Source organism: Crotalus tigris, unplaced genomic scaffold (genome assembly GCF_016545835.1).
Source record: "Crotalus tigris isolate CLP2741 ecotype Arizona unplaced genomic scaffold, ASM1654583v1 scf7180000018226.349013, whole genome shotgun sequence".
In the NCBI taxonomy this organism is placed as follows: domain Eukaryota; kingdom Metazoa; phylum Chordata; class Lepidosauria; order Squamata; family Viperidae; genus Crotalus; species Crotalus tigris.
In genome coordinates, this window is record NW_024096892.1 from 123,850 (window position 1) to 143,576 (window position 19,727).

The 19,727-nt window shown below is 39.2% G+C and overlaps 1 protein-coding gene and 1 long non-coding RNA gene across 7 annotated transcripts in view; one reads left to right on the forward strand and one right to left on the reverse strand.

Moving 5' to 3' along the window:
• The first annotated feature begins 138 nt into the window (after positions 1–138).
• On the forward strand, positions 139–19,126 carry OPN3 (opsin 3). Of its 5 annotated transcripts, XR_005557399.1 has the most exons (6): positions 139–528; positions 8,344–8,663; positions 10,024–10,275; positions 11,799–13,461; positions 14,144–14,355; positions 18,806–19,126. XR_005557399.1 is itself a non-coding variant. In XM_039349111.1 (4 exons), exons 1-4 carry the CDS (start codon positions 156–158, stop codon positions 12,060–12,062), a joined length of 1,209 nt encoding a protein of 402 aa, XP_039205045.1. In that variant the 5' UTR covers positions 139–155; the 3' UTR covers positions 12,063–13,776. The 5 variants fall into 5 exon arrangements, 1 of the variants encoding a protein (XP_039205045.1); XR_005557400.1 differs by lacking the exon at positions 14,144–14,355; XR_005557401.1 differs by lacking the exon at positions 14,144–14,355 and having other exon boundaries at positions 11,799–12,506.
• The window catches only part of LOC120310574, a 43,993-nt gene continuing 28,368 nt past the window's right edge, over positions 4,103–19,727 (reverse strand). Inside the window, exon 4 of one of the 2 annotated variants that reach the window (XR_005557403.1) lies at positions 4,103–5,044. This is a non-coding gene — a long non-coding RNA (uncharacterized LOC120310574). Of the gene's footprint in view, positions 5,045–11,025; positions 11,899–19,727 lie in introns of those variants that run through there. The other variant, XR_005557402.1, reaches the window with a different exon arrangement.

Genomic DNA, 19,727 nt, shown 5'->3' on the forward strand with positions numbered 1-19,727 from the left:
AGCAGACGGCGGCAGGATAAGCAGCTGCAGAAACTCCCTTTTCCAAATAGATTCAGGCGGGTTACAAATCTTGCGCGGTTCTCAGCAGCCCGCAGCCGAGCAGGAGGACAGAGGCTGCCTGCAACATGTGAACGGAGTTTCCCGGGCATCCAACTATGTACTCTGGGAACAGCAGCCGCGGCAGCAGCCTGGAGCCCACGCCGGGGGAACAGGACCTGGAACGACGACGGCAGCAGGCGGCGGGGGACTTCGGGACTCCGTTCAGCGCCAGGACTTATGAGTTGCTAGCTCTGCTTATCGCCACTATCGGCCTCGTAGGCTTGTGCAACAACTTGCTGGTCCTGGTGGTTTACACCAAGTTCAAGCGACTCCGCACGCCCACCGGTCTCTTCCTGGTGAACATCAGCCTCAGCGACTTGCTGGTGTCGTTTTTCGGCGTCAGCTTCACTTTCCTCTCCTGCCTTAGGAATGGTTGGGCCTGGGACGAGACCGGCTGCATGTGGGACGGCTTCAGCAACAGCCTCTTCGGTAAGGGAAGAACCCGCACGGGGCGATTCCCCGCCTGCTCTGGCGGCGCCGGACGTCCCTCTGAATTCGTGCAGAGTGACCCGGGCAAGATTTGGAAGGACGCGAATAAAAAAAGCGAACCTCTGCGCCGGGCAGAGTTCTCTTATTACAGCGCCAAACTAAGCTCTGATGCACATTGGTGCAAATGTTGACGTTTCCAGTCTAACCCCAGTTCAGGGTTCAGGGTTCAAAGCAAGCCTCTCTTTAATATCAAGGTAGCTAACAAAGGGTTGTAAGCTTTGGTACTCGTCCTCCTACTTGCCCCCATAAGCAAACTTGGCCTCCCTACAGTTTAGTTGACCTCAGAGGTGCTTTTTCAGGAGGCAACTGGACTTTCTTGTTTTTCTTTGAAGACCTTTTGCTTCTCATGCAAGAAGCCTCTTCAGTTCTGACTAGATGGTGGGGAATGGAAGGAAAAAGCACTTGAAAAAGCACCTTTGGGACAACCATGACCTGGATGACTGAGAATCTCCATAGACATTTAATTGACCTCTTTTACTTAATCACCCAGTTCATTGGGGGGTAGGTCATCCTGGAGAAACCTATGGGGTCGCTAGGAGTCGAAAATGACTGGATGGCACACGATCAATCAAGTTGTAGAGTAAGCAACATGTAACCTTCCAGATATTAAAATGCAAATTCCAGAATCACTTACTTATTATCAACAATGCTAGCTGGAGGTAATGGGAATTGAATTGCCTTGTTTAACACTTCTGCCTTTATATTTTGATATCACTAGGTATCACTGCCCAGCTTTAATACAAGTCAATAAGAGGATAAATCCTTATCCCAAATTCCATAAATAAATTATATATTGTGGTTACTGAGATCTTGATTTGATATAGAGTGGACAGTTGGAATGAAATCTCCCAAGTCAGTTGCTGGGGTAGACAGACTAATGGTGTCGGTAATAGAATTAAGGAAGGGGTTTCAGGTTGTAATGCGCAGAGGGAGATATGATGGGAAATGTGGGGTAGGCTACACTTCTGACTTGCCAGCTGGAATATAAGGGTGATGATATAAGGGTTTGCAACTGAGCAGCCTGTCATGGACCACAGATTTAAAGAAGTTCCTTCATTTATTTTAAGAATTCTATGAAATACCAAGAATGCTGCTAGCTTAAGGCAAAGACTGAGTCTTATCAGATGTTTCAGCTTATAACTTTGCAATCAGAGCAGCAAAAAGGCAATACATCCCCACTGCTGTTACATCTTCAGATTGTAACCCAGTAACATTATAAAAATTTCATGGATCCTATTAGGGAATTGAAGAGATCTTATGGGACTACACCAAGCAAATGAATAAAAATTGCTCAGATCTGCTAGCCATTGGACATTAGGTCTAGTTCAGTTGATAGTGGGTTAAGTCTATTAAGGGGCCTAATGCTACATCTTGCATTGTTATCTCAGAAAGTTTGAGTCTTTTAGTCCTGAAAAAGCAGACAGGGTTCTTTCTGATTTATTTATTTGATTTATGTAGCTGCCCATCTTATGTATGTGATGCTAGGTGGCTTACAATAAAACAATATCCAGAACATAAAAATACAGAGCAGCAAACACCACAAAATGGCCACGAACAAAGCCATAGGCTTCATCATACAGCCAGGGCACCAGGTCCAGGCACAAAACCAAGTTTTTAGGGCTTTGTGAAAAGCCAGCAGAGTTGGAATTAACCTCAGAGGGAATGATGTTCCAAAGGGTGGGTGCCTGAATTCTGCCAGCCAATACTCCTTAGCCAATGGTACCTTGACCGTGCCCTTTCTGTAGGACTGGGTATGATGGAGAGGAAAACAGCTAGAACCTTACTCTTACTGGTTGGTGAAACTTTCAAAGAGGTAAAAAGGCTGGGAATGGAGATTGGTTAATACTTTCTTGAAAGAAAGTAGGTTGCTAGCAGCCTTGAAGAAAGTGTGTTCTCTACTCCAAAATGTTTCTTAATCCAGCAATGTTACTTAATTATATCTTGATCTCCAAATTTCCCTTTTTATGTAAGGCTGCTGAAAAGTTGATGGACTTGCAGTTACAAAGAGCATTTTAGGAAATGAATTATGAATGATGCTGCAACTATATTGAATGCTCTTGTGGAGGACCTGTAGTAAGACCAGAACACTAATATAACTTTTGTCTTGCTAGGCATCTCAACCAATTTTGACCCTATTGATTATGATATCTTTCTGGATCTCTTCTGAGGCTAAGTTTGATTTGCAGTGGTTCTCCTTCCCAAGGGAGAAGCTCAATGCAGTGGTTGTGATAAGGGAGGGCTATTAGAACAGGGGTGTCAAGCTGCAGGCCCCTTGGGCTGGACGTGTCACAAGCAAACTGCACCCACCCCCTTGCCGGCAATGGGGAAAAAGTTCCAGTATGTCATGCAATGTCATGTGACATCACGAGTTTGACATGTCTGTATTAGAGCATTCAATTGTGGCTGTTGCGGGGCTCAACATTTCTACCCCTCTTTTTTAACAACCAAATGAAGCCATTGGTGGATGTTGTCTGTTCTGCCAGATATCAGTATGCTGTTGCTCAGTTGTACATCTTGATTACTGACCAAAATACTGAAGTTTTGTCTCAGTGCCTGAAGGTTGTTACGATCTGGATGGGGGACTATAGAATCCTTGCTTAAAAACAGAAAAATTGGGCTCAATTGTCATTAAGTTGAGGACTACTGTACTATAGTTGTGTTTTTTTGTTTTTTAGTCAGCCCTCTTGTTATTTTGCTGTATTTTTTAAAATCTCCTTACTGGTGATGATTTTATGAGACGGATTACAGTGGCATTGAAACCCTAATAAGAAGTAGATAAATCAATAAACCTTGTCTAAAAACTTGTTGATATTTTTCTATGGTGGCTTGAATTTATAGAGCAGTTAACTTAGTAGTTACTTGGATCTTCTAGTAACTCTTGATAAGTTAGATTATCAAGGATTAATCAAGGAGAGCTGATGGAAATTTGCCTTTTTAGTATCTCTTACCAGAGATAGAAAAATATTAAGGGAATGAATGCAAGCAATATAATTAGAGAGGTATATTGTCTATGATTACATGTTACATGAATTGCTCTAAGACTTCTAATTAATTAAATGATACAGAAATCAAAGAGTGAAATTCAATAGTACAGTTCCTGGTTAGAGGAAACTTCCCAGAGGGCCAGAAGGAACATTCCTGCCGCTCTTCTATAACCTTACATGTTCTCAGGATCTATATTAGATGTACTTTAAGTCTCTGGCAAAAACTTATAAGGGAGTCACATAGGTTAAGCAAAAGTTCATAGTGAATTCCCCGTGGTGTTTTTTATACAAATTATTTTGCACAGTTGAATTCTCCAGTGAAATTCAGCTTTGCAGAAATCCTTCACATGCACTCAACCTTTAATGAGGGACGTGAGTGACTTCTTGTAAATGTCCATGCATTTTATTTATTTATTTAAACTATTTTCAAGAAAGAGGTGGAATTGTGTTGTATAACACAAGATACAGTCATGATGATAATAAAGCAATAATATTTTTATAATAAATTCCATTGATACAATCAACCTGTGGTAGTGACCCAAGTATATTTATTTTGTTTGCATGCCTCTGCACCTTAAAAAAAATTGCAGTTTAAATAAAATTGCTCTTGGTATCAATTTATTATTTTTATGTAATCAGTTGCCTTATGACCAGATTCATAAATCGGTGATATAGGTATCTTTGAATCAGCTTGACTAAGATACTGAAATGAAATATTTTCATTTCTTTTAAACAGACTTGCATGCATGGTACAAGAGTTGCAATACTAAAGTTTGTTTTTAAATATTGCATTCAGCTGGCTTTTAAGAACCACTTAATTTTTAAACATATGCTAGTAATATTGCATGAATGCAGCTATTGGAAAGTGAATTTGATAGGAAGAAGTTGAACAGATCATAACCATTACCTCACACCTTCTTTTGTCCTGAAATAGTATCTGCTGTTCATTCCAGAACAATTTTTTCTATACATTTTCCAGCTTATTTATTTCAATGCACATAAATTGATTTCATTTATCTATAATTATTTCAGAAACAATCATAGAAAGGTAGAATGCAAGGATTGGGAGTCATCTTAAAGATCATCTCTTGTCCGGTTCACAAATCTACAAGTGTAGCATCCTTGACAGATGGCCATCAGGCCTCTGTATAAATACTTCCCACAGCTTTTTATTGCATTGTTTTACAGCACTTATCTTTTTTGGTAATGACCAACCAAATCTTATTCCTTGTGGTGAGTGTTCACTGTTTCTTGTTCTGTTTTCTGAAACAACATTAAACAAATGTACCCATCCTCCATCTGATAGCCCTTCAGATACTTGAAAACTGCTGTCATTTCTAATCTGTAGTCTCTCTTAAGATAGGCATTGCCAATGCCTCAGCTGTAAGCTGACATGTGATCATCAGCTACCCTATTCCAGAAGTATGACTTGCTTCAGGGACCCCATTTGGAAAGAATCCAGGTAGATGTTCCTAAGGAAACAAAACCAAATGTACACATTTTTATTAAAACAAACAAACCAGTCTTTATATGGGATCGTTGATGTATAAAATTGTTTTTGGACTTAATTTTTGCATTATTATTTTTTTTGCAAAATCCTATAGCTGAAACATCCTAGTGGAATATTATCTGGTTGTTCAGAATACAGAATATGCAAATAAGTCCAGTCCCTGTGGTTGTGTTCATGCCTGCTTCCTTGCAATTACAAGTGGAACATAAGGGTTTATTCATGACAACAACAACAAAAAAACAGCAGTGTTAGTTTTTTTCACATAATCCTGTTGTTGCAAAGCCACTCTGCATTCTTTGTGTCATGTAGTTGAAGAGAGTGATCTTATTGAGACTCTCTTCTGCATTCAAAAACGTATCTGACTGGAGAAGATTATTTTAACCCAAAACAACTGTGGGGCTGTTCTAAATAAAAAGCCAAGTTTCTTCAACCTAAGTCTGATTATATTTTAGTGTTTACATGCCCTGCAAATAGAGCTATAAAACAACATAAACTTTAATGGATATGCATGAAGGTCGAGGAGAAAAGATAAGTATTGAGATAGGTTCAGCTTAAAGAAAAGCTTTGATTTTCCAAGCAAAATGGGGAAAGATTGTTGATTTGCTTGTTATTGGAAAAATAGAAAATTCACTTAAAAGAGAAGCAGACCTAACTTATTTGGAAAATCACTGGTACTTCAAAGTAGTTCCTGATTCAGACTTCTTGCTTAACTGTGATTTGTTTAACCACTTAGTCGAATAAATGACTGCTAGGATTTTATTCATGCTACGGTATCATGTTTGAATTTTGGCTTAATTTATAATATAGTCCCAATACTACCTAACTAGCTCAAAAGAATCTGACACCCACAAGCAAGAGTTTTTAAACAATTAGAGCTAACTTCCAGGAATTAAATCTCTGGGAATGATTTCTACCCTGACTGCCTTGAGCACTATGAATAGTTTGGCTGAATCCTCTGGATGCAAAGGTTCATTCCAGTTTTAAAAAGTACAGTGTAAAAATTCTTTATTTGCAGGAAGAAAATTATAAGGTTCTACATGCTATTTATCCTTTGCAAGCAGAGCCATGTTGCAGTGAGTCTAATTAGAACAATTAGGAAAGTGTACAGGAGAGGCAGTTAAAATATTAATAGAACGAAAAGTTTAAAAGTTGCTGTTGGAGACATCTTTTAAAGGTTGGACAAGTTCAGAAGCCCAAAACAGAATCTCTGCTGATTTTGATATACAGAAATTAATAGGGCATAGCCTGCACTGAAGCTTTTAGAACACTGTGCTTGCTTAAAAATAGGCTATTTTTATCTTGTGAAGATTAAATCCTTTAACAAAATGAGTATTCCCTCAGTAAGAATAAGCTGTCTTTATTTTGTTACAGCCTGAATAGGCTGTGACCTATTCAGAATTGGGCTGCATGAGTGGCTGGCTGGGGTGTGCATGCACACAGCTCAAGTTGCACGAGTGGCAGGCCGGTGGACAATTGCACGCCAGCTCGCCGTTTGTGCAAGTTGAGCTGCTTGCAAGGGTTCTGTGTGTGTGTACATGCACATTGGCCTGCTGCTCACATGGACCAGTTCCCTTCTTCACCCTCCCAGCTCGGATGCCAAGTTACAATATTTGGTGACTAGTGGTATAAGCTACCCAGACTCACTAAGTGTGATGTCAAAGCAAGAACAATGCCTCGAAGTTCTTTAAGGAGTTTCATTTGTCGGAACCATGACATGTGAGTTGGAAGGCCACATAAATGTGTTTAATAAGTAAACATCTATTGACTCTTTGTTGATATATCCATCATTCAAACCTTAATACAGAACTTCTCCCTTCCCAACATGTCCATTGTCAGATGGTGTTGGAGAAAGTATTTGCAATAGAATATCAGTGGGCAAGAGGATGTTAGATTATTTAATTTTTCTCTGATTTCTCTTCATTCCAGTTAATACCTATCAAACAATAATTGTAAAATTGGCATTTATTTGTGTCACATGAACTGTTCATTCTGTTTATTTCAGATAGTTGAGTGGATGCAATATGGTAACACAGATGTCATCTGAATTTCCCCCTCCAAGTGTTCTTTGCACTGATTTATTCACTCGGCCCATATTGACAAACTCAGAAAAGATTCTTTCTTAGTTTCTAACATGTAATGGGATTTGTTTCATTGTGCCTTGACTGAAGCCTACTTACTGAAATGTGTTCTTTCAGTTATTTAGTATGCACAGAGCTCCTGCATATTAGAATTTATATATAGAACCGGCCTGCACATCGAGGGGAAAGGGCCATGTTAATAAGTTGAACATCCTTGTGGGCTTCAAAGAAATACATGGAATGCCCAAAAATTATTCTTCAATTAGCAGAATGGTGCAAAGGCTGGAGTTGGCAATTGTGAGAAGGCTTTGAGGTACTCAGCCTGTCTTCTGGCAGGGGTGGGAGCTGTGAATGTACTGCTTAAAAAAAAAAGTGGCAGGCTGCATGTATATAATGCTGCTCTTCCCCCATCCCCAAATGTTGCATGCAGCCACCTACCATCCAACATTCCACATTCATTATGTCAAATAACGAACCAGCCTCAATTTTTCTAATTGGTATTTGCAAAATGGAATCTTTTCCTAGCTGTGAGACTACAATTCACATTATTCTTCGTGACCCTGGCTACTGGTTAGTTGTGGTCCAGTAAATCAGGTGTTGTTCACTAAATTGTGTCCAACTCTTCGCAACCCCATGAACTGTTGCAGCCAAGGCCTTCTGTCATCCACTTGTCTCCCAGAGTTTGCCCAGATTCATGTTCACATATATCAGGTGAGGCTGCTATAAATGGTATCAATTGTATTGGTAAGCCACAATATTTCACAGACATGCATTCTGAAATACACATATTTTAACTGCATTCTTATTCATTTTGCTGTATTTGAGACTTAACTGAGTTGGTAAGAAATTATTTCTGACTAGGGAATCTTAGGAGTTGCAGTCCCAACATTTGGGAGGGCATCAAGTGAGAGAAGGGTGATCTGATGTTTAATGTTTGAGTTCAAATATGGTGGTGATTAGTGGACCATGTTCTTGGCTTGTAGCCCTCTCAATAACAGAAAAATATATATTTTCTTTTTTCTGTCTATATTTCATTGTGTGTATAAAGCTATAAGTGTAGAGCAATAAAATAAGCTGAGAAATCCACATGTCTTGTCTTGTCCTGGTATAATTGCAGGACAATTATACCAGATGATTTAAAAATTACTGTATAATGTTTGCTTTCTTTTATATCTCCCTGCAGGAATTGTTTCACTTATGACTCTCACTGTCTTGGCCTATGAACGGTACATTAGAGTAGTGCATGCAAGAGTGATTGATTTCTCGTGGTCTTGGAGGGCAATCACATATATCTGGCTTTACTCCTTAGCCTGGACAGGAGCACCTCTTCTTGGCTGGAACCATTACTCGCTAGAACTTCATGGATTAGGTTGTTCAGTGGACTGGAGTTCAAGAGAACCCAGTGATACTTCCTTTGTCCTCTTTTTCTCTTTTGGTTGTCTAGTGGTACCACTTGGAATTGTGGTCTACTGCTATGGACATATTCTTCATGCAGTACGAACGGTGAGTTGGTTAAACCAATAGCTTGCCCCTAGACTTTTTCAGTAAGCAAATGTAGTGTTTATGGCTAAACAGTGATTGAAACTTAAAAAAGTGCTTCTTATTGTGTGCCTGCTATTAATTATATACATGTTTTCATAATTTGCTTTAGTTTTTTGACAGTGTACAACCTGACATATTTTGGCTGATATTAAAAGTGATGGCTGAACTTGATCTGTATATATCCTTATTATATTTGGGGGAGGTGGCATGGGGGTTCTGTTAAGTTACTATCTTAAAAGGAAATGGAATAAATAATTGAGAAAATACTAATACTTTATTAAACGTGTGTCTCCTGACTCTCAATCACTCTGAAAACCAAGGACTAGAGTAGTGATCCTAATATGGTCTTCCCCAAAGTATTGCTGAGCCATGGTGGTACAGTGGTTAGAATGCAGTTGTTGTTAATTGCGAAGTCATGTCCGACCCATTGCAACCCCATGGACAACATTCCTCCAAGTCTTCCTGTCCTCTACCATCTTCTGGAGTCCATTTAAGCTCACGCCTACAGCTTCGGTGACTCCATTGCAAGCTAATTCTGCCCACTGCCAGGAGTTCAATCCTGACCCATTCAAGGTTGGCTCAGCTTTCCATCCTTCTGAGGTCAGTAAAATGAGGGCCCACATTATTAGGGATAATATGCTGAATTGTAAACTGCTCAGAGAGTGCTGTAAAGTACTATGAAGGGGGATATAGGTCTAAGTACTAGTTCCAGCAAGATGGCCAAAGGCCATGTTGGCTGGAAAATTATAGTTTTTGGAAGATGCCAAATGGGGAAAACTTGGCTAAAAAGTTCTGGCATGTTTCAGATAGCCGAATTCTGTTTTGTTCAGTAAGAAATGAGAAATAATGCTCCCAAGAAAGGAACATAAAGATCAAAGCATATAATTCAGTAGAAATGCATTTGCTGTAATGCTAAATATATTTTAAAACAATTCAGTCCTCCTGATGCAAATGAAATGTGTTTAAGAGTGTCTTATTTAATTGTGCAATGTAATTATTGTTTAGCCTGATTCATTAATCCAATCACTGCAGTCCAGTGCTATCTTATTAAAAGAAAAAGAATTTTGAGTGATTTTTGTCCTCCTTCATTCTACCATCCTGTCCAATGTTTTCTTTGAATAAATTCCTGGCTGGAGAGAAATTGCTGATTGGAAAACAACATAGGCCTGTTCTACCATTCTGTAGTATCACACTGTAGTAGTCTGTCCCAAGAAAAGTTCCATTATACATTGTGGCAGAAAGACAAGATCTTAATTCTTTCAAGAGAGATATGATTAGAATTCTAAATGACATATTTTAATCTTTTTCTTTTCATTTCCAGTTTCGTTGTGTGGAAGACTTGCAAACTGTCCATGTGATCAAAATCTTAAGATATGAGAAGAAAGTGGCTAAAATGTGTTTCTTAATGATAACCACTTTTCTTATTTGCTGGATGCCATATACTGTGGTTTCACTTTTAATAGCCTATGGTTATGGTCACCTGATAACTCCAACAATGGCTATTATCCCATCTTTCTTTGCTAAATCAAACACTGCCTACAACCCAGTTATTTTTATTTTCATGAATAGAAAGGTAAGTCACTTAAAGAAACCTAAAAATCAATACACATGGTAAAAATCACATTCAGTTCAGTTTTCTCAACTTGCAAATGTTAGAAGAAACTAATACTTCATTTTACAAATGTATGTTCTGCTCTGGTAGTTGAAGTACTGTATATAAACAATAAGATTAGCTTTTCTTCGGATACAAAACCAAGTGTCTCTTTATGGAAAGGGGGAAGTAGCAAGGTAAGATTCCTAGTAGGCGATCTCCCCCAGCCCCAAACCAGTATTGTAGGTTTGACTCTTATTTGCTCAACCTTCTCCTAAATTGCTATTTTACTACAACTCCCAAGCCATAAGTTAATAGACATGTTGGCGGTGATGATCCAAATTGTAGTCCATCATATCTTAAGTAGAACCTGGGTTAATGGAAGCTCCAAGTTGCTATTCTTCAATCCAGGGCTTTGACTTCTAAAAATGAAAAAGAAATGTCAAGATATTCCTGGAGTTTAGAATGACTCTACAGCTATCAGGGTTACTTCGGTTTCTGTTGCCAGATATATTTTTTTCCATAGTTCATTTCCAAAGGTTTATAACTCCCTGTCAGTTATTCCAAAGAGAAAATCTTAATTAATTCATTTTGGCTGAGGAATTCATGGTAGATTTCATGAAGGAAACAGCCAGAGTGATTGGTTATGGAAACAATGGATCTTTCCAATTTGAGGTTTAAGCAGTAGGACATAGACTTTATCTTTAACAATGCAATGCCGGTCTAGCAAGTTTAGCAATTTTTTAAAAGGTTTTTTTTTTTTTAATGTCCCCATCACCAGATAAAATAAAAAAAACAAGCCCTCGAGATGCATATATATCACTTTCTTCTTTGCAGCAATATACATACATACATAAATACAAACATATATAAATACATACATAAATACACACATATATAAATACATACATAAATACATATGTAAATACATACATGCATATATTTCAAAACTCAAAAACAATCAAAGGGGTCACAAAATAGGACATTCAGGACAATCATTTTAGAAACGTAAAAAGCTGTTTTACACGATGTCAGATTATTCTACCTAGTAAAGCACTGCTGATATTAAAATAGAGTCTTTCCCAGCTCTTCCTGGAAATGCCAAGAGCATTTCAGCTTTTTTTTTTTTTACAGTTTTTATTGTGTTGTTCAATTTTTATGAAGCAAATCAGCCTCCATTCTTATTTGTAAAATTACAAAATGTCTGAGAGAGACATCCATCAACTTAAAAAAAAAGTGTTTATAAAATTAATCCATAATGGAACAAATAAAGTTTGTTACACATAGAGCTGTCTAGTTTTTTTAAATGGCCAGTAATCAAATGATGCTAATAGAAATCTGTCCGAGCGGCCTTCATCTGCTTGTATATCAACCATGTTTTTGTATGTACCAAAGCTCATGGCTGATCTTATGTCATCATCATGTCATCCTGATTCTGAAATACATTACATTCACTGTGTGCCATCCGAATACTAGATTTTCAGTGCAGTTTTCTTTCCTTGCAGTTTCGACAGTGCCTTATGCAGCTTGTCTGTATTCACTTCTTGAGGTTTCAGAGGATTTTGAAAGAAAAGCCAGCCATCAGGAATGAAACGCCAGTAAGACCTATTGTTGCGTCGCAGAAGGTGAGGAACAGGCCCAAGAAAAAAGTGACATTCAGCTCTTCCTCGGTCATTTTCATTATCACCAATGATGAAACACAACAAATAGATGACAGTTCCAAAGTCACAGGCACAAAAGCAAACATGATCCAAGTGAAGTCTTTATAGCAGATGGCCCAGAAATTGTTCTGGTTTAAGTTGGCATCTGCTAACAAAACTTTGAGGGGCACAATTTGCAAGACAATACTATCTTATATGAAATACTTTTCCTGTGTGCATTCCTATAATTTGCCAAGGAGCCCTACAAACCTCAATGCAGTATTATTTTGCATAATTTTACTGAATTGTACTATCGGTGACTCAAAGCTCTGTTGTAACTGCCTGAGATTGTGACATATGCCTGAAAGATGGATTTTTAAACCTATTTTTCTTTATCGTCTCTCAATTACCTTCAACTCCCTGCAGGAAATACACCATTGTGACTTTTGTAGTCTGGTTTATGACTCATGTAGATGCAGAAACATGCACAAAGTAGAGGAAACCCAATTGCCATAGAAAATTGCCTCATAGTAGGCATGCTTTCCACTGTTAAAACTCATCCCTCAGCATGAGGTAAGAAATGTGAAGCACTTGAGAACCAGTATTAAATTACAACTGAGCTTGATAGTGATGATGAATGTTTTCAAACCGTAGCACTGTATTCTTAAATATCCACAGTCACTTGTTACAAAACTAGATGGTGATGTGGATACAGTCAGCCTTCTCCAGCTTGGTATCTTCCAGACATGTCAGATAATAATTTTCAGTAATCCTGACCAGAAAAAATGATATTCTTGCTGTGGTGTGTTGGGCAGCTATTTAATTCAATAAATCATTTTGTGATTTAACCATGTTTTAACTAAACTTTGGGAGGCTTTTCTATGTGAGTAGACCCAGAAAAACAGTTATTTTGTGAGGTTAAGAGCCAAATGATACTCAATGCCCTTACTTTATTGTTCCTAATCAGAAGAATTAAGTAAAGAGTGTCCCTGCAATTCTAGAAACCATCATTCTGAATCTGCAGAATCTTAATCATGAAGGGATGTGTTTTTCTGAGAATGGTAGAAAGTTAATTCTCCCATCCAGGACAGGTAATCCTCATGTAGCAACCATTTGCTTACTATCTGTTTGAAAATAGTGCTTTAAAAAATAGACTTGCTGCTGGGTCCTGAAATTACAGTTGCTATAAGGCTTCTGGAGTCATGTAACCAACATTCATCTACTTTGGAAGTAGCAGTTATTTTCAGCCATCACAAGGCCTCTGGCCACATGAGCAACATTTGGTACCCACAAGCAACACCTGCTTATGACCTTTGCTTTCCTGCAGTCACGTGAGCAAGCAACATCTGGGGACTATGCAGTCAGTGTGAGTTGTTATCTTGTAGTCATGTAAGCAAGTGACATCGGAAGACTCTGTAGTCAGCACACATTTTTGTCCCATGTTTTTGCTTGGACCAGCAGAGTGAAATAGCTTGTGTGCATAATGCTGTACTACATTATCTTCTATACTTCTAAATACTGTGCAAAGGTAAGCATTGTATTCTATTTTTATTTTAACTTTTTGAGACATTTGATTATTAAAACTAGCATGCGCTTGGTTAGCGCCCTTATATGCAATAATCATGTATTCAGCAGTATCTACCTTCAGTATGAATTTGCCTATGTTCAAGAAGTTTTTATATTTGTTGCATGTGAGTTATTCAATTTTATCTCTATAGTACATTAGTATATAAAGATAGAATATGTTAGAATAATGAAGTATTTCAAGTTGGATTCCTGTCAATATTGTACAGTACTGTCAGCTGTTTGTTTTCCTCAAAAGCTGAATCCAGAAAAAAAATAATCTGCTTCCTAATCCTTGAGTAGGAATTCCTTCCTTCCTTCCTTCCTTCCTCCTTCCCTCCCTCCCTCCGACCCTTCCTTCGCCTTGCCTCATCTCAATGTGTAGCAATAATTTCTGTATGACAGAGAAAATGACTGAGTTACGCAAAGGGAAGAGGCTGTATTTTCTCTTGAGTGTGCATCCTTTTGTTTGCATGTGTGGCAATAGTGTCTGCGTATGAGAGCAAATGATTGGATCATGCAGATCACAGAGACCCAACTTGAAGATAAAATGCTAGTGAAGCAATATATAACATCTATCTATTTTCTAAACTCTTGATCTTTAAATTTGCAAACTATTTTTATGAGTTTTTAATCCCCTCCTGTAGAGGTGCGATGGCTCAGTGGCTTAATGACGCTAGAGATGATCTGTACTCCAGTGGTTTGAGTTCCAGCACTCAGACACCCTACAGGGATCATCCACGAAACGGAAATATTGCTTATACTTTGGATTGATGATCAAATACAAAGAGGAATCCAATTAGCCTTCTCATTTAGGCTAAGACACATAGCATTTTCACAGTGCTGAAAGAAAGAGCAGGTGAGGAGTGCCCTGAAGCACTCACTTCCATGGCTGGCTTGTGTGGTTTTGGCAAAGATTTCGTTACTGTAGCATACATTCATCAGGTGAAACCACAAGCACTGACAAAAGCTGTCCAACTTTTCCTGCGTGAGTTTGTGGAAATCATGACAGACAGAGAATTACTTCCCTAAATAGATATTCAACGTGGACAAAACAGTTATTGTGGAACAAAATTCCAGGTATCTAGGACAACTTGGCGCAGGCAGCTCATCGCCACCTGCTCACCACTGCCAAAGTCGCCTCTGCCAACTCACTGCCACCAAGTCATCGCAGGACAACTCAACATAGCCAATTCGCCAGGGGAGAGCCAGAGGGAGAGCAGGACAGACAGGTGAATGGGCAGAGTGCAGAGCAGAAGCTGGGATTTCTACTGGAGGCAGAGCCAGGCAGGTGAGTGAGTGGGTGGGCAGAGCGCCAAGCAGTGGTGGCAGCCAGAGGCTTCCCATTTTCACCCTCCCCACCACTGCCACTGTGCCACACCAAGTTCTGGGCCATTTGGAGTTCAGGCCATTTGGTGGCAGCAGTGTTCAGGCTATGCGGCACTGACACCACTGAATGGCACAAACACTGCCATCACCACCAAATGGCCTGAACTCTGAACAGCCCGGAGGTTAGCACTGCGGTGACAGTGGCGGGCAGTGTGAAAATGGAAAGCCCTCAGCTGCAACTCTGCACTCTGCCCATTTGCTCTGTCTCTTGCCTGGCTGTCCCTCTGGCTGCTCATAGCAAGTTGCCCCCAGTGAACTGGCCATGTTGCGTTGTTCTGCTACAACTTGACAGTGAGTTGGAGAGGTGACTTGGTAGTGGTGAGCTGGCTGCACTGAAGTGGCCTTCTGAGTTATCCCATTCTGAAATTCCAGAATGGATCTACATACACAGGGTAAAAGCAATGCCTGCCAACCATACTTGGTGGGTTCTTTAGGAAAGCATTCAAGGACAGAATAGCTTTTCTGTTGGGCAGAAGTATCTCCAGATTCAAACTGAAGACGTTTCTGATCCACAAAACAGAGTAGACACTTTCATTCAAAAACATAAGGAAGCGTATTCTACGTATTCATTACTGATCCATTCGGAAGGCGTGGAGGATTTAAGTCCTTTTCAAGGATTAGTTTATGAGTTTTTTTCATACTCCTAATAAAGGAATATTGTTTGGGGGAAAAAGAATTCCTTTTAAAATTATCCTGGTGCTTGACAATGCATCTGGACATATTCCTCCCCTGGGCAATCTCCACCAAATGTAAAGGCAGTTAATCTATCCCAAAACATCACAAGCCTTTTCTTACTAGGGCTTGTGGATCCTTTGCATTTTTGGGTATCAGAATAGTGTCATCAGCATACACAAGTTGATGTTTCTTCTTCAAAGTTTTCCAGGTTAATCAGACAACCATATTAATAGGAATGGAATATTTGGTGTTAACTTACAAATTTGTCAACATACTTTCAGCCTTCTCCAACCAATTGCTTTCTAGATATTGTTCCGTTTTCCTGTTTCTTCTGACATGTCATGACCTTACGGGTAGCATTTTTTTTGCCAGAATTGGACTACAGTTCTCACTATCTGAGCCAACCTAGTTTGTAAAAAGCTTATTAAATGTGGTGATTACTACAAAGATGTTGATAAATTTGAATACTTAAGCTCTTATGGTATACTTTCAGTATTTACCAAAGTGCAGGGTCTCCCTCTAGTGGTACTGTAAAAGGTTCTTACAGAAAACAACATGCATTAAGGACAACATTAAGAAGGAGGTAGCTTAGGTTAGGCCTTCATTTCTGACAAAAACAATATGAATAGTAGGGACACGTGGAAAACTACTACTATACCACCATTCTTACCTAAGGGAATTTATCCTTGCCAATTTATTTCTGCTCAGTTCTGATAAAACCACGTTAGATGTTTGCAAGAAAAAATATGTAGTTTCTACTTCAGGTTTTCCTGGAGAAGTCTGATAATAGAGTAGTCAAAATGGGAAGTGCCATAATTACTCACATGGCTGCATTCTGGACTAGTTGTGGCTTCCTTGTAGCCTTCAATGGGAAGTGGCTAAGGCATGAGAAACAGAAAAGCACCCAGATCCAGGGACGGATGCAATTGGTGTACAAGATGGGTTCTACAAAGGCCCTTCTGACTACAGTTGCCACCTGTTCATTGACAACAGCTGGGTGCCCAAAAGGACACCCCTCACCAGATTGCATACAAATTTTTCTTGGGACAGTGCAATTCCATCAAGAAATAAAGATGGTAAATGATTGTGACTGGTAAGTCCTTGAAGCCTCAGCTATTTGGGCTTCCTAGAGTTGGATCTAAGCTTTTTCCTTGCTATCCAGATATTTAGAATCTTCAGGCACCAGGACAGGATTTCCGCAGCTTGGCTTGTTCATCTAGAGCAGAGGTGTCAAACTGGCAGCCCACAGCCCGAATGCGTCATGTACAGGCCACGCTCACCCTGACTCCACAAAGGAAAAAAAAAAGTCATGATACATCATGTGACGCAATCGAGTTTGACACCTGTGAACTAGAGGTTGAAATGTAGAGCTGAATATCACTGGTATATTGATGACACCTGACATCATGGAGACACATGACATCACCGAGGACTATAGATGTTGAATAAGTATTAGGAGGGTGTCAAATCTTGTGGGACTTAACAAAGCAAGGGCCTTAGGCTGGATCTCTCTTCCCTTTGCCAGCATCAACTGGAACCATCCTGTAGGAAGGAGGAGAACCCTCTGTTCCAAACTGGAGATGGTCTAGAAAAATACCACCAAGAGATGAAATAAGACCAGGAGAGTCATATCACATCTCAATCCCATCAAAGATCTTCACAGGCACAATCAATACCAACCCTGTGCTGTACCCAAATACATAGCCCAACAGAAACGGGTCTATATAATCTACAATCTAGATAACACTGGTTGTGGGTTAAATGAACCCAGATTACCGTAAATGCCGGCGTACAAGGTGACCCGGCGTATAAGATGACCCCCGTCTTTATAGCCAGGCCGCATTCCTAGAACATTGTCTTATACACCGGAAACTTCCAGTATTTCCGGCGTATAAGACGACTTGGTATATAAGACGACCCCCGTCTTTGGCGCCGATTTCAGCGCTCGCGGAAGTCGCCTTATACGCCGGCATTTATGGTAAATGTTACATGTGCATTTTTTTTTCAGTTCTAACATAAATGCATTATAGGAGCCTAATTTATTGCACCTGAGGGAAGGAAATCTACAACGCAAACCCTTCTCAAACTTCAATGTTCCTATTTTGATAATAGAAAAAAGCCTTTGTTGACATTCCACTTTTTATAATTTTAAACTCTCAATAGACTGTTGGTAGATTGGGGGTAGGGCTTTTAAACATAGTAACTTAAAAATAAAGATTGAGATTTCTTGTTCTCTATGCAGTTGCTCTAATCTGAATCAGAGATTAATACACTTCCTATAAATTAAAAGAGAAAAGAGGGTAAAGTACATACTATGCATCATTTACTTTTCTCATAAAACAATAATCTGTTTCCCAAGACCATGCTGCTAATGGATTATGTCCACTAAATTCCAACATATTCTGGAGGGTATCAGATTGCAAAAAACGCCCTAAGCTTTTCATGACAGACATAGTTCCCAGTGAACTAAAAATTGGAACCCTCTCTAATAAATAAGGATAGTGAGCATGTGAACATCTATAATGTATTTTGGAAATTCATTATTCCCAATAAAAATGGAATAAATTGTCCAGAAGCCTTCTAGACAATATAACATGGTAGCCCAATTTCTCTTTTCTAGATATTTGGGTATCTGAAAAAAAGCAGCTGTTGAATTAAATAAGGGTCTGTTTAAGAACAGTTACATATTGAAAACTTAACAGGAGCTATCAGGAGGGAAGCATCAGACTTATCTATCGTTTTTCTTTGGATACCATCTAACTTGCCATAGGAACAGACTGACTTAAAAAATGGAATGTTGGCTCCATGAACGCTGACTTGTCTGGCTGTTTTCCCTTGCACACTGTTTCCCCTTTTCTTTTATAGGGGAAGAAATGCACTTCATGAATTGTCTAAAAAGTAGACAGTTTTCATGCCTGAACATTCTTAAAGAAATGGAACAATACAAGATATTTATTTATTTATTTATTTATGAGACTTATATACCGCTTTAAGTGCAAGCACTCTCTAAGCGGTGTACACCAGTAAGCAATGAAGACTGGAGTAATTGATTATGGAATCTTCTTACAAATAACCTGAATGGTAGATGCCTTTTGAGATAGCATTTGTCACATGCAAATGCTAAAAAAATGATTGTAACTTAAACATAGACTTAAAAATCAAGTCTCCACTTAAAATTCCCCTCGGTAAAGTGCACTTTTTTTTATTTAAGTCCCAGACAATCATATGAATTTCCTTCTTTTCAGGTTTCCATATGTTGAGTGCTGTATATGGACAAAGACCTGGGCGATACTTTCCTCAATGTCTACAAATTGAGGAATAGATAGCTATACTTCCTGTGGACCTGGATCATCAACACAATTGTGCCTGTAGACACTTCTTTGGTTCCTACCAGGCTCCCTGCTTCTTTTTTTAAAGGAAGCTAGCATCCTGCAAAACAAAGTGTCAAGTCTTTATTTGTCAGAATGGATCTGGGCCCTCAGTGGCCCCAATACGCTTTCATAAACATGACAGTTGCAACCACTGGTTGTAACAGTGGTTGCAATTGTCAAGGCAGGACAAGGAACAATGGATGGAAACTAAACAAGGAGAGAAGCAACCTAGAACTAAGGAGAACATTCCTAACAGTGAGAACAATTAACTAGTGGAAGAAATTGCCTTCGGAAATTGTGGGTGCCCCAAAATTGGAGACTTTTAAAAAGAGACTGGACAGCCATCTATCAGAAATAGTATAGGTCTCCTGCAAGAACAGGGGGTTGGAATGGATGATCTCCAAGGTTCCTTCTGTACTTTATTACTGTTATACTGTTCAGAAGTATGCCTGCCAGCCCAGAAAAAGACAAAGGTAAGCAGGGGTGATAGGGAGCATTCTAAGTGGACAGTGTTGTGCAGGGTGCAGGAACTGTTCTATTCAATTGGTAAATTATAGCTGTTTCAGTAAATAGGGAAACCTGCATAGTCTTTGCAGCCAGGTTTCAAGAGTACCAACATGCTCTTAAAAGATGAAGGCCAGGGCTGCTTTGTAAGAAACTCACGGTACATTCACTGCACTCCAGCTTCTTTCTATTATATTGGAACAGAAGACGGCACACAAAAGAACAAAAAACATCCATGCCATCCTTCTGTCCTAGCATAAGAACTCTTGGAGGCCAGGATGTTTCTTGTGAT